The 16127-nt window shown below is 39.9% G+C and overlaps 1 protein-coding gene across 1 annotated transcript; it reads left to right on the forward strand.

Annotated features, from left to right (window-relative positions):
- Positions 1 to 5279: 5279 nt before the first annotated feature.
- On the forward strand, positions 5280 to 8221 carry LOC105199385 (putative glycine-rich cell wall structural protein 1). Its single transcript, XM_011166473.3, has 2 exons — positions 5280 to 5409; positions 6168 to 8221. Exons 1-2 carry the CDS (start codon positions 5392 to 5394, stop codon positions 6708 to 6710), a joined length of 561 nt encoding a protein of 186 aa, XP_011164775.1. The 5' UTR covers positions 5280 to 5391; the 3' UTR covers positions 6711 to 8221.
- The last annotated feature ends 7906 nt before the right edge of the window (positions 8222 to 16127 follow it).

Raw genomic sequence — 16127 nt, forward strand, 5'->3', positions numbered from 1 at the left:
TGGTTGCTTTCAAAGCGAAGCCCGTTTATTATAGAGCTAAGTATCCTCATACTGTTAAAAATCGGCAGCAAAAATTAATGTAATAGAACGGAAGCAAACTTCAAACAGATACATTAAAAATATTTAATGTACATTTTATATAAATTTAATGTTGTCAAAGGCGCACTAAATTTCATGCGCATACTTTTCAGTTATAGACACATTAAATTTAATGTACATTAAATTTAATATGTAACTTAAAAATACATTAAATTTTATGACATTTTTAATAGTGCAGAATAATTATATAATAACAGTCTGTAATTAACAATTTTAAATCAATATAAGTAGTATGTATAAATTTGTTATTTTGTTTGCTGAATGATTGAAGTATGCTAGATACAAATGGATCAGAGTAGATCAGCGCGGGCGTGGGAGGCAAGGGTCACCTCAAGAGTTAAAGGAAACATCAAGACTGGCCACGACTTCATAAATCATCGTCAGTTGTCACAGTCATTAGATGACCGTGAGAATTCCGACCAGATATTAAATGCCGTAAAAAAAAATAGCACGATCAAATATATCGAAGCAGCATTGCGAATTGACAGTCATTTTTTGTGCGTCATTTTTTAAAGCTTCTCTTAAGAAACTGCTAATTTGAATACCATGTCTCTCTTTCATATAATATAATAAAATATGATGCGCGCGAATGGTTTTTTTTCTCATTATTAATTTTCGCGACCCGCGCATATGCTTTGCTTTCTCCCGATCAATGACGAAATTCGCAAGGATAAATTGTCCTGCGTCAAACAAATGCGTATCTTCCGTATGCGTTACTGCGGTAGCATGGCCCATACATTATCCAGGTTTTACAGTTGTCATTGACACAGATGATTTAAGACCATTCTCTCAGGCATTAAGGCATTCACGAATCTCCAACACCTACGAACGCGCCTCTGGGCGACGATATGTTGACAGAAGCGATTCAACATTAATCTCTATAATTATCCAGTCATATTTGCATAAAAAAATTTCAGTAGACAGCAGATTGTCCACCAGGAAATGCCGCTGGGAAAACATATTTCGTAAAATATTATTCAAGGATTTAAATACAAGCTGTTCTGTCTCTTCCTCGCCCCCCTCCCTCCTTCTTTCTTAGCTTTCTTCAGTATTAAAAATTATTATTTATTAATATATTATTATTTAAAATATGCTTTATATATAAATATCTACATTAAATATATTTTATATATAACCTAGAAAGTACATAATATTTGTGATAAATATTTATGAATATTCATCATTATTTAAAAGATTAAATGCTGTTGCAAGAGGTCTTTAAACATACGAGTAGCATCTACGTTAAAAATCTCTCTGCGTACGAGGACCGAATGTAGACTTCAGCGACTGGGTCAGCGATTGCAGCTGCCTCACGATTTTTGCGTAATCAAGTATAATGCTGCTGACGCAACGGAGGCACAAGAGCGCCCATTAAAAAAAAAAATTGCCGGCTAACGCGTACGTACGCCGAAATCGGTTCTCCAACAGTACAATCGCACTACTAGCGAGCGAAGGCACGGCAAGGACACGTGAAAGTAATCATCATCGATCTTTGCCAGGGGACCAAACCGGACGAATCGCGGGATAAGAAAAGAGAAAACAAAAAGGAAAGAACCGAAGGAGGATCAGGCGAATCGGATCGAACGTGGAGCGAGGAGGAAAACGAAGGAGGGAGGAGATGGAACGGCGGACCAGATATACAGGGTCGTATACGCGCGAAGAAGTGGGTCGAGAGTTCACAGGCCGGATAATTAAATTCCTCGCCGAAGAAAGCGTTTTCCCTCTCGTTTAGCGAGTACCATCACCCTACCCCTTTCCCCCCCGAGACGAGGATCGAATGGGAGCCGGACGCATTGGCCGACACGCTACGTTGCTAGTCCAGCCGTAATGGACTTCCTCCTCCATTAGGCGCCTAGCAAAACTCCTCCCCCTTACTGTCGTGAATATTCAACAGGCCGAGTTCCCTTTTAATTGTGTTTTGGACGTCGATTAGTTCGAACCACGAGTCATTAGTTCGAGATAGCCTGTGGGGCAATTTCACCTCAGTTGACCGTACCTTCGTGACGTCGCTAGAATTAAGCCCGAACCGCTAATGCGGAAGATAGACACGTCAATTAAATCCAGCTGAAGCTGTGTATTCTCCGCGCGTTAATTTCAAAATGCAATTCGTCGTAAAGTCGGCGTGCGATCAAAAGGCATCTGGCGTACGAGATCATTACCGCTTAAAATCGCCGGGAGGATATCGGCGCAGCGTTCCTTTCCTTTGACCGGCCAAGTGCAGTTAATGCATCGAGAATGCATGCCTCGACTCGATATGCACTCGCCGCGCGAGGAGGATCGATGATTACGTCGATACGAAACGCACGGAAGCTTCTCGTCGCGCGGATGATACAATGATGGCGAACCGCGTACTTTTCTTCCTGATGCCTGGGATTCTCATTCCGCGACCAAGTGCCGACGGTTCTACCGGATGATTGTGCAGTCTATCGTACGGTCTCATCCTCGCAAACAGTCGCAAATTATTTCTTCCCGCCGGCATCTCGCAACTTTTCTCCTTACAATACCCTTGTGTATTGTCGCTCACGTGCGACGTACGATTGTAAAATGTCGCGGCGCGTTTGACTCAATTAATTTCCATCTTTTATTGCTGTACTAATTGCCTGCACGTCGGAAACTGTCGTGTGTTATGAGGGATATAAATAAGGTATTATGAGATACACGCGTGCGAAGCGATCACTCTGGCCTCGGTGGACATTTAATTTCCATATCGAGTCTACGAGCGTGTCGAAATTAATCAACTGGAGACGTTTCTCGGCGAATAAACCGGTTCGATCGTTCGCTAACAGATCCACGCGGATTAGTTATCCATGCCTAAAATATTTCGTTGGGACGTATTGACGTTTTTCTATTGTAATGTTAATAAAGTCGCTTGGTAATAGCAGTTAAATTCACGATTTGCAAGGAGGAGCAGTCATATCTAGTGGCGAAACGCAGCGACGTTGTGAGAAACTTAATGTGACCTCAATCGAGTCTATTTCTATTCGAAGTGAGATACACGTAGATTTTCACGAAACTTACGCGATGCTTCGCGAAACCCCTATCCGTAAAAATGCTAAAAGATACACAGGGGTCTTCCTTTCCTCTAGGAAGATGCGTCACTAGCTAAGAGTGATGTGATTGTTGCCGCGTGATCTCAAGCACTCTTGAAATTGCTGCTAACTTTCTTCCAAGTAACCTCTATACAATAAACCTTTGGGTAGAATAAATCCTTTGGATTATTCTTAGCGAACACCTAAACAATCGGTCTCTAAACAATTGAGATTGAAAACTGACAAACTGAAGATTAAACATTTTAGTTCCTTATAAAATATTTTCACATATATTTACTTCTAATACTTCCAATTGCATTTAGGATATTTCTTGCTAACCCTCGAAATAAAAATGTATAAATTCGTCACTGTTTTTAGTTCTTGATTTCAATAGCTAAATGATTTCTCTAATTAAAGTAATTCATCAGCAAAATATTAATTTGATGGATACTATTGTTCATTTGAAATGAAAGAAGCTAACGATGAAAAGAAATAATTAAGAAACCCATAAAATGGCTCATTCCCCGTCTTACGCATAGCTGCAAAAGAGCGAGCCAGCAAAAGGTGCAAAAGAAGAAGTACTTTGCGGCGTAAAACTATTAACGGAAACGTCCAGTGAGGAAATGGTTCAGTGCACATCCGGTGCTACGCACTGCGCAAACAAAGAAACCTTGTTACATAATGTTCCCTATAAGTTCAGCTCCCTCTAAGCTCCTGTTACATAATCTACTCTTGTAGTTTCGACAAATAAATAAAGTTTATGAACTGGAAGGTTATTAACATCGCGTGACCACATAAAGTCATAGTGACTATAATTAACACGTAAATAAATTTCTCAATGTTTAGAATTGTCTTTTGTATTACTATGATAATGTCTAGATTGTAATTCTTCTTCACTTACATGTGAAGAATTTATTTATGAAGAGATACGTAAGAGCGGGGAGATTTATCTCGCACGATGTAACACATGAATTCTGAATTATTTTTCGCTTGTTAATTAATCCTTTTATGATTCGCGAGAAATTTTTGGCGTGCACTAATTGTATATATTGTTATAAATAAATGTTACTGTAAGTGGTTATACAAGTATGGCAGTAATGTATATTGAAGCTAAAATGAAAAAAACAACGTTGCGCCAAGAATTTAATTGCGTCATTCAATATCGATCCCCCATCTGGCTTTCGAATGTATGACGACATCAATTCGGTTGTGCTATCTAATGAAGAAAGAATATATTCGCTGGCAATTTGTCAAGGTAAAGTTTTAAATAGAACAACTCTTATAATGAATATTTTATATTCCTATCGCGTAAAATTAATACAGCAAAATAGCGCACGTACAGCATTTTATTACGGCGGCTTGCGACACGTAACACAATGCTGCAACAAACTGAACAATGTTTACCTAATCTAATTTATATTCTAAGAAAAATTGAGAAATAAAGATGTCGCCGTACCTTCTTTTCATATAAATATAGACGAAGCGATAATGTGAATGGATTATTTTTATAAAAAGTTAATTTATAATAAAAACTTTTATAATAAAAAATTAAATTCCAGTTAAAATTGGCTAATTATTACGACTGATATAGATTAATTTAAAATAAAAGAATTTATTTAAAACTGTAGTTATTAATCATGGATTGAAAGATAAAGTTCAATAAACAAAGAATATTTTTCAAATATGAATAAGTCGTAATACAAATATAAATTCGTTGGATGTAAGAACGAGTTTCAGAATAAGAATCAATTTCGCTGGCGTGACTTACAAATGTAAGATACATTCGTATCACTTTTACCGTTCGCCATAACTGTCGGCATAATATTTTCACGATTGTGAGCAAAGAAAAAAAATAAAAAATTATAAGAGGTACACTCAAATACACTCAGGCAGGTAGCCGAAGCAAAATCCTTTACGGCAAAGCACTCGACTAAAGAAGTCTAGGTCTAGGACGCAAGTAGGAACTATATCGAGAGGCCACATTTCGCAAGAGGCGACCGTCCGAAATCTCGCGTACATCGGCGATCCTCCAGCGAGGAGGACAGGTGGATGTTCGGAGTCTACGGAGAGCAAAAGAAAGAAGCACGAGGTCGGGAGGAGAGGGAGAGAATCGTCTCACAACTGAATTACTCTCACTCGAGAGGCCCCCGTCTCTTCTTCGTGGGGGCCCCGCGTATATCCCCCTGCTTCTCCCGGGGGTATAAATGACTCCGGTCTACCTTCCACGGAGTCACAGAACTGAGGCGGCATCGCAGAAGCCGACATGAATCCTCTGGTCGCGGTAAGCACGCTTTTTTTCCCCATACTTTACGTTAAGAAGCGATACGTGCGAGGGAAGAGGGCTGAAAAAGGAAAAAGAAAGCGAGAGTAGGAAAAATGTGCTGCACGGGTGTATGCGTGCGGACGGGAGAAATCGCGAGAAGAAGAGTAGAGAGAGAGAGAGAGAGAGAGAGAGAGAGAGAGAGAGAGAGAGAGAGAGAAAGAGAGAGTCAAGTAATCAGGATCATTAGGTTGGTGAAAAAAACGAGTGCTGCTTTTTCTTAAATTTTCACGTTTCTATTGCTGCTCTATTATCACTTTCGATTTCGTGAAACGCGAATTTTTGCATCAAAAAAAATTTTAATTATAATCTGAAAATTTTTTGAAAATTTCAAAAGTATAAAACTGTAAGCAACAGTTCGAAAAAATGGCTTGTACAACAAGATGCATTTCATCATGAAAAAAATTAAATGACTCGAAAAGTTTTTTATGAGCATTTAATCTAAAAAATTTGATTTAAAAAATTTAATTAATAAATGTCTCGACAAATACTATAAAGTCATCTTATTTTGAATATGAGCAATTTCGAAAGTGCAATTTGTTGTGTAGCAGCGTGTGTCGTGTATGTGTGTGTGTGTGTGTGTGTGTGTGTATAATTCGAGTGTACATGCATATAATTTAATTGTATTTACACATCTACTACTACGCATATAGACTACCATCAAAGGATTAAAATCTATCCTACTAAAGTAACACACGTATTTCTTTTCTGTGTTACAGTGTATGATTGTCGGTCTGGCTGGGTTCGCCCTGGCTGAGCCGCCGTCCTCCGGAGGCTACAGTTACAACAGACCAAGCGGCGGTGGCGGTGGTTTCTCCTTCGGCGGCGGTGGCGGTGGAGGTTTCGGTGGTGGCTTCGGCGGCGGCGGCGGCGGCGGTTACACCCAGGTGTCCTTCGGTGGACAAACCAGCGAAGGCGCTTCCGTGGACGGCGCGTTGCTCGAGCAGATCCGTCAGATTCTTCTGAAGGAGGAACTGCAGTCTGGCGGCGGCGGCGGCGGCGGATTTGGCGGTGGATTTGGCGGCGGATCTGGCGGCGGATACCCTAGCTCCAGCTACGGAGCCCCGTCGCCGCAATACGGCGTGCCCAGCTACCAGACCCGTGTTGTAGGCATCGATCTCGAAGGCATCAGACAAGCTATCCAAGTGGCCCAATTCAACCAGGTCAGCCAAGGCGCCGGAGGCGGAGGCTACCCCAGCGGACCTAGCAGCAGCTACGGAGCGCCCAGCAGACCGTCCAGTGGATATGGCGCGCCGTTCTAAGGAATCACCTTGATTTGGATGATGATGATGAAAGAGAGAGAGAGAAAAAGAGAGTGAGAATGAGCGAGAGAAAGAAAAAGAGAGAATGAGAACAAAAGAGAGAGAAAGAGAGAGAGTGGATAATGGCACCGGCCGACTACAACGACTACTTTCCGAGACGCAGCCAAAACACGCAAACGCACGAAAAGAAGCCTACGGAGAAGATCGAACGTACTTGGAGAGTAGAAGATCACGACTGTCTATGGAGCGCCAGACCAGTTTCTCCAAAAGTGACACATTCCTCGGGCTCGCAACTCGGAAGGTCGTCGATACCAGAGTCAAACTGTCGCGCAGATCAATATTCGAAGATCGTCCGAACGGAGCTGGATCATCGTGTTATCTACGTTATCCGACTTACTTCGTCCTTCGACCAACCAATGTCAGACCAGGTCAGTCAGGACGAGCGCCAAGAAGAAACGCGCGCGAGCGAAGCGGACGCGGGAGCTAACGGGACGGCGCCTGGTCCGTTGGGGATTAAATAGTCGTCGCTTCAACGGATCAGGGTCTCCCGGAATCCGCCGGAAGGGTAACGCCGAGCGCACGCGGAGCAACATCGTCTCCCCGGGCCCCTTGACTTGTCGAAAATCCACCGGTCGTCGCTTTGACAAGTCCGGGGGGTCCGCGGGAGCGAAACGTGGCCAGTTTCTTCTTACTTTAATCCTCTTTCCCTCCCATTCGCGGGAGGGACGGGGGAGGGATTAAAATGATCCTGGGCAGTCGGCGCGGTGCCGAAGTCTATCGTACCAAAATCGCATCAATCGTCGCGGTCGTGTCCGTCGCGCAAAGAGAACCGAGGATCAGTGATAAGTCAAAGAGGGCAGGCGTAATCGTTGACGCAGACACACTTCACACTTCATCCCCGGCGATTACGCTCGTCGGGGGTCACTCATATTACAATAATAAGATGGGAGGAGCGGGAGGAGTAGGAGGAGGAGGCCGACAAGCCGAAGACGTGATCAGCGCGGTATCAACGCGCCTTGTAAATAAAATTCCATCGTCGCTGTACCGCGGCGTCCGCTGTTGTAACGCGGCTTGGATTCTTCCGCCGCGAAGAATCGACTCGCCCGAGGTCTTTGGTCATCCAGGTCATCCGGAACCAGATTTTCAAGAGCTGGCTCGTGAGAGAAGACAATGGCCCTCGAACCGTTTCTTTCTCAACCCTCCCGAGAAGATATCGCGAGAATCGGATACGCGTGAATAGAGTCGATTCCGCATAGAAGAATATCGACCTCTAATTATCCGCGTGAAAGAGGAAGAGGAAGAAGAGATTCGCCTGGCGGAAGAAGCGATCCGGATTACGGAGTGGACGCCGCCGTTGTCGAGCAACAAACACGTACATACGACGCCACGAAAAAAATACACACTATTTTTTTATACATAACGCTCTACTCCTTAACCACGCATCTTTTTATACTTGTATAAAGGCTTTTTTTTGTAGAAAAAAGAATAAAAAAAAGAACGTCGCCACCGTTGAAAACCCGTGTGCTTTTCCACTTGATCGCGCGCGAACATGCCGGGGCGATTCGCTTCCGGCATGTTCGCCGCCGTTGTATTCCCCGCTGTTCATAACTTTATCTTACCTTCGCCTCCTTTCATCCTGTCGCCGACGATCGCGATTATCGCGAGATCTCATTACGGTTCTACGTCCCCCGGTTCTACGACCCCGCGACCGCCGCAGCACCCGGGGGCACAATCGCCCCCCGGGTCGTATTCGCACGATTCTTTTTCCGTGTCGCTTGTATCTCCTGAAGACATTCGATCGTTTCTCTTTCTCTTCGTCGACGTTTCGAGAGATCGGCGCCTTTCTCCTTTCACTCGCGAACTACGCGAGCCAGCGGGTATCGCATTATCTTCCCCGAGGAGGGGAGGCCGAGCTTCACCATCTCTGGGCATGTAAATTCCCGCCGCGAGAAAGAGCCGCTTCGCCAAAGGGCACCGTGTTACGAAACGAAAAAGGAGAGTGAGGGAGAGGACGCAAAAAAAGAGAAAAAAAAGAGAAAGAGCGAGAGAAGGATCTGACCATCGATAAAGATTCGAAAGTGGCTTTGCTGTCGAAACGACATAGGTATTATCTGGGCAAAGGATGTCCGGAAGGATGACGAGGGAAGGGGGAGAGATCTCGCTTTTTCCTTCGTTTCTGGTGTTTCCTGCCGTCACGATCACGAGACGTTCGCGCCTCTCTTCCCGCTCGAGTAATGCCTGAGATTAACATCTGAGCTTCGAGTTTCTTGATTACCGCGATGTGACGTAAGTCGCTTGGGTACATGAACTTATCTTGTACGTTTCGGAGAGATTTCACGCGAAAACAGTCTGAGAAGACGCGTATTTGCTAGGCATGCAGCAGCTGGTTATGACTTCTCTGGAACGTTAAGATCGAAAGTTCTCTTCGGCAATAAGATCGAGTCTTTAGCGAGTGCCTCGAGCGTTTCAATTTATTTTATTAAATTATTGCAATTTAAAATCCTGTCGATTTCGTCAGATTAAGGATGTATGATAATACTTTTCTAATCAAATTGACTGCATCTGCATACCTATAAGCGCTACAATATTCCTAGAATGTTATACGAATATTATTCAAAATTAAAATAATATTAAATTAATATTCCGAGAATATTATTCAATAATTTTTCTATAATTTTAAAATGATAAAAATATATGTTAATGTTATATGTCCGTTTTTATATGTATAACATTCGTGGTATTTTATTTCAATATCCGTGGAATGTTATAAAAATGTATAAATATTGTAAGAAAAAATTAATGTGAATTATTATACATAAAACATTCATGAACTTTATAATTATTACATTTAAAAGTTATAATACTCCTAATAAAATATTAAAGTAAATAATATAATTTACTTCTCATATAATATTCATATAATGTTATCAGAAGTGAGCAATCACTTTGTATTAATATTAAATATTTCAGGAATATTATTTAATATTAAATAATATTTTAACGTTTATAGAGATTTGATAAAATTTAGAGTAATAAAATAATTATGAAATAATAGAATAATTTCTAAACATAACTATTATGTTTAATTTTTAGTTGACTATTTATTTTTAAGTAAATTACTATCTAATTTTGAAGAAATTTATTTATAAAATAAAACAAAGAAGTTCTTTTGATTCAATACCAACCTATAACATATTAACATATTATTTTATAATATTAATAAATATCTACATTACCTCTTTAAAAAAAAGAGTTATATTATTGCAAAAATGAAATTATATTATTAATGATATTTGGACAATGAATGAAATAATGAATTAATCAATGTGTGCATTGTTCGCCATAACAATACGTGTTACGGATAATATATTTTTTAATAATTTTTTTGAAAATAATATGGTAAAGTGACTTGAAATTTTAACTACATATAAAGAGGAACAAAATACATTAATTAGCAAAATATCACGTAATAATAGTGTTATCTTCAAAATTCTATCATACATCTTTAAAGTTTTTAATCAGAAATTACAAGTTCCTCTCGTTCGCGACTCAAGCTGTTTCGCAGGTCAAGATTACGGTCAAGACAAGAAGCTGAAGAAACGTTTTGATCTGTGCTTTTAGTAAATTAATTAATCATTCTGGTCGTGAAGAAGTCGTTTACTGACGCGCTACTGTCTCGAAAACGTTTTAATTAGCATGTTTTGCAGGTAGCAACCGCAGACATTTATGACGACATCCATCAGCGGCGGTTCTGTACAATGCGATCCGCGTGCTCACGATGACAAATCATTACAATGATTGCGGATTTTCTCTACTAATCACGGATAAGCAATTTTAAGCCCGGGGTGGACAATAGATGCATCGTTGCAGCTGGTGCGATTTACGATCGCGGTACAGCGAACGTCGCCTCGCTCGCGAAAATTGCGGAAATACTTTGTACGAAAGTCAGTAAGATAAGTGGCATGATATCGCGCAAAGCTGTGGGTTACCGAGGCAAAATTAAGAATTAATCGAGATGCGGTTAGATCGAGCCACCGCACGCCGACGCGCACAGGCGAACGCATTAATTACGTGAGACGATGTACGAAAAAACACGAACAGGTCCGACTTCTTCGGTTCAGATGCATTAAAGAATTATATCATTAATTACCAAGATATGAAAAATTAAAAGGTGACATTTAAAAGGACGATAAGCGGATTTGAAGATTTAAAACTGCATTTTTTTGACGATAAAACGAATGTTCCTGTTGGCGGAACCGTTATCGGCTGGATTACTTTCTTTTTTGCGAATTATTAAGTATTTAACTTACAAATGATTCATGACCACGGACAAGTTTTCTCCGGATTCCTCGCGTGTACCTCCGCGCGATATTGCAATTTACGACGCGTTTACGTGCGCTCGCGCGCACGCGTAAGAAAAATTTCATAAATTATAGATCCGTTGCATTACGTAACGGGAAAATGCTGATATTACGTTTAAACGGTATGGACGATTGGCACGGTTAGGTAAGATAGTGAGTGCCAATAAAGTGAAACATTCATTGTCGATAATGCTCTCAGGAGCTCTCGAATGACTTTATCGAGTTCATGTAACGCCGATGAGTAAGAAGTTACAGGCAATCTTCTCTCGTCGGGTTGCATAAACTGTATCTCCATAGAGCGATTGTCGACAATTGCTCTTTTCCCGAGACGTGGGGGGGTTGCTATTCTGCACGATCGACACGGTGTATTATTTCCGCGTTGTCTCGAAGCCTCTTCGAAGAAGTCAATGGCGAGCGATTGATAAAGGACGTGAATTTATGGCGGAACTAAGGGACAAGGAAAATAAATGTAAGACGGGTATTTGAAATTACTTTCGTGTCAGCAGAAACTTATTACTAATGTCAGAAGTATTTTCATAAAACTATTTGCTACACAATTTAAAAGCTTTAAAGAAACTTCTGCGGTTAATATTTCGTCAAGTTTCCATTGAGAAAAATTTTCTCATAAGTTTTACACGAATTGGAACATTTTTCAGAAATACTCATCAGAAAGTCTACATCTTGTCCTTAAATTTTTTATGTGAATTCTGAAATACAGTAAGATTTCTTATCCTATAATTAAAAAAAAAATATTTTTAACCTTTTTAAATTTTACATTTCATTAAAAATTACAGAACAAAGTCTTAAGAATCTTAAGATATTTCATAATTAACATATGTAAAAAATTTTACATAATTCAAAACTCTCTAATTGTCTACATCCATAGAAAAATAATTTTTCTAAAATGCCTAAAAAGTTATCTAGATCTGAAAATAATTTTGTTGGACCATCAAAATAATTAGAACGTTTGAGCATGATGAATAATGCAATGAGCAAAAAATTTCGACTCCATTCTTACACAATTATTTTGATGGTCCAACAAAATTATAATAGATTCAATAATAAGTTGGACATTGGACCGATATGTGAATAACAAGAAATAAGAAGACAATGATCCGTTTTTTCGCTCAAAATGAACCTTAAAAATATATGTACTACATTTCAAAGTTATTAAAAATTTTTAATTATATTTCCATATCACTTGTTAAATATATATTTCAGTTCTATAAACTGCATGCCAATAGTTGCCGGCCTTAGAACGCAATCTTTAAACTGAAACCAGAAATAATATTTCAAATTAATTTTGGAGTCGGATTTGATAATGATTCAAGCATCTTAAAAAATTAAAGAAGTTATTGCGAAAAATATTCCAGCCAAAATTATTTTCAGATCCAGCTAAATGTTTAGCAAAATCGTTCTTTCTGTGCAGTGATGGAGAACATATGACGATATCGCAAGGTTTGCGCGATTGTGAAAAACCTTAGGGCGGGAAATTAAAATCGCGTAAGGCAGTAAGTAGCGGACGATTTTGTAATTCAGTAGGCGATCTCTCCCCGCGTGCCTCTTGCCGATGGAAATAACACGACTATCGCGCGAAGAAGCGAAGCGTCGCGTCGTACATACGAAGTTGGCGTATAAAGGCACTTTCGTGATGGCAAGGCGCGCGCGGAGACACGGTGATGACTCCACTACAAAGTGCCCATTAAAAATGGTTCCGTGGGAGACGGAGGAAAGCGTGGAAGATATCAGCCAGGCTATCTGTCCCGAAAGAGACCTTACGTGTGTGTTACCTGCGACGTCGACGGCAGGGAAAGTGCCGCGCGCGATTTCGCATCAGGGGATACGGTGAGATCGAGCAGGTGAGGATGGAGAGGCGCATGCATGCGGTGTGAGAGTCTCTGTGGAATTTTGCAAGAGAGGCGCTCGTCCGCTGACGTGCGAAAGGAGAGAAATATGTGTGGCGCGATGATCTACGCTCCAGTTATACGGGCACACGATTCACTTCGATCGCGCGCACAATGGTTACGATATCCTTGATTACCGATTTTTAGCGTCGTCTAGCGCGAGTTCGAAGAAAAATCAAATTTATAGAAATATATTATCAAAAAAATCATTATGAATAATTGTAAAAAAAAATATTATGATAAAAAATAGACTAGCTTTTATTTCATTTATAACAATGCATATTTGGAATAAATGGCCTTTTAGAAACAATTCAGAGAGTCGGTAGAATAAATTAAATGAAAGTATAGCAATACGTTAAACTAACACTACACTAAAAAAAAAAGTTTGGTAATATTAACTACCAAATGTTGAATAAAACAATATCAATTAAATATTTTGTTAATATAACCAAAAATAATTTTACTTTTCTAAATATTTTGTAAATATTACTAAATTTGATAATATTTGCTAAATATTCAAAGAAGTAAAATTATTTAATTGACATATTTAATTAACATAGTTTCACTTAACATTTGATAGCTATTACTCTTTTTTCCATTATCCAGATGAGTAAAAGTTTTTACTTAATAACTACCGTTTAAAAAGAGATAAGACCTGTTTCCCAAACAAGTGATAAGATATCGCTTTAGAATCCACACCATTAGTACCGATAAGAGCTCTGGGAAAATAGAACACCTGTAATCATCTGCTTATTTGACGTCACCTCCACAATGAATATGCATTATCGAACATGTTTTCATAATATTACGATAAATATTGTGTCATCAAATATATTTTTATTATAACACGTACTCAGAAATAGATTTAATTTGGTATTTAGCATTATTAGAGAGAGAGAGAGAGAGAGAGAGAGAGAGAGAGAGAGAGAGAGAGAGAGAGAGACTGTCGAGTGCTCTTGCCAAGGTCTGATGAGAATGGAAAGCTCTGAAGAAAATCAAAGGTTCCAAAAGAGTCACTGATCGATGAAAAAGAAAACGAAACGTGGAAACTTCGAGAATTTTGAAATGGATCGGGTTAAACAACGCAAGATATCGGGTTTGATCGGCAAGCCAGAGGAAGGAGTCATAAAAAAAAAGGAGAGAAGGTGCGCGATGTACCAACAATACCAATTATGGGAAGCAGATTTGTGGGGCCACGTAAAATATAATGGACCGGACGCGCAACGGCTGCTGGTCTCCTCCCTCACGTACTTTCTCGTCGGTCCCCGTTTTTGCACGGGACTTCTGGCAGCGACAAACGCAGAGTACACACGCGTATTGCTCAACAATAAGATCACCCTAGCATCGCGTCGGTCTGAAGAAAGAATCGTGAGGATATCTCCAACGAGTTGCTCCCATCCTCTCCTCCCGTTTGTTCTCCTTTTTTTTTCGTAACTACGAGTGTGGCGCGAAATTGCGTCGGATTGCGCATCATTAAATTGCGCTAAGCTTAATTGGATGTCGTATTTCGTTATAAATCAATTCAATGACGTGGTATTTTCGTCGGCAGAGCGATTTTGCGCGTACTCTTCCCGGCGTGATACGAGAGAGTGAAAGACACGGAATTCTCTCGTGAGAATCATCGAAACCAAAGAATAAAAGCCCACTTAAATCATTTAAGACCTACAAACTTTCTCACCGCGTCCGATAATACTTTATAGCTCCAACTTACGACTACAGAATAATGTGTAGAGTCGGCGAGCTGGCTAAACTCGTCGCTGCAGTCTCTCTGTCTCTTTCTCCGAAAGAGCGACTCTCGTGGTCGGTACGCACGGAAAAATATCATTTCTGCCGCCAAGAAAAGCAACTATTTCTTGATAATTATTTTAAAATATATATTTACCGCAAATTTTATTATTGAGAAAATATACTTTGTGAAGATGAGCATTATTTAAAAGAAGAAAATGAAAATTCAGTAATCGCTGCTTTTTCTTAGCACGAGAATAATATTTTTTGTGTGTAAAACTCGCTGATGAAGACTGATTTGAGAGACAGTAGCCGAGCGATCATTACAAACAGTGACTCCCGAAATCATGCTAATTATTCGTACACCTACGCCAATCTCACGGTTCTACCTACGCATTTCCTCTGCACGACAAGGGTCGGCCGCGAGGAATCCCCGAGGGGAGTTTCGCAAGCGTTTCTTCTGGCGGGTGAGCGGAGCTAAAGTGAAGAGTATGGTGAATCGGCACGCGTGTCCTGAATCGAGCGGATCGGACGGTGTTGAACCGTCAGCAACAAGCGTTACGATGTACGGTAAAATCGGGCAAGAGACGCTTGCACAACCGACGCGATCGACGTTGCATCTCGGCGTAATGTGCGCCGTTGGGGATCCCGCGTAAAAACGACTGTGCCGTTATAACATTACTTCACGCAGGATCATCGACGTTCTTCACGTCCGTGTCGTTCCCCCGACCAATTTGCAGTCGATCTTTACGGTACTGACGACGTCACGTTGGCTAAATTTCACCCACTTAAAAATTTCACATATCAATAAATAAGTATAATAGTGATTCTTCAATAAATTCAATATCATTCGGTTGAGTGCTTGTTAGAAAAAATACACATAAATATACACTTGCTAGATAAAATCAAAGGTGAACATAAGCGAATAATTTCATATATTGAGGATGAATAAAATATTATCATACGTTCTAAATAAAATTAGCCAATTATGTTTCAAAGTCGACGTTAACTTTACGATGCTTGAATGCAAAAATTGCATAGTAATTGCAACACCACAATAACAACAAAAAAAAAAACACTTTACTTTTATGTCTCGTTGAAAACTCAGCAATGCACAATGTCATTTGTTCAATAAATAAATATGATTTTTCAATAAATGCAATATTATTCGGTCGATCGCGTGTTAGAAAAAATACACTTGCTAGATAAAAAAAAACAATTTACGTCTTTTATGCTTCGCTAAAAACACAGCAATGCACAGTCATTTATTCGTTCTAGCTGGACAAAAATGTTTTTATTTATTATGCAAATATTCAAAATTATTCTTTAGTTTTATGATTATTTATGTTATTTAGACTATTTTTATAATGTAAATTTAGTGGATTGAATTTTGTAAAAAGGCTTTTATATAGCAAAATTTTAACAAT

This window comes from Solenopsis invicta, chromosome 11 (genome assembly GCF_016802725.1).
Source record: "Solenopsis invicta isolate M01_SB chromosome 11, UNIL_Sinv_3.0, whole genome shotgun sequence".
In the NCBI taxonomy this organism is placed as follows: domain Eukaryota; kingdom Metazoa; phylum Arthropoda; class Insecta; order Hymenoptera; family Formicidae; genus Solenopsis; species Solenopsis invicta.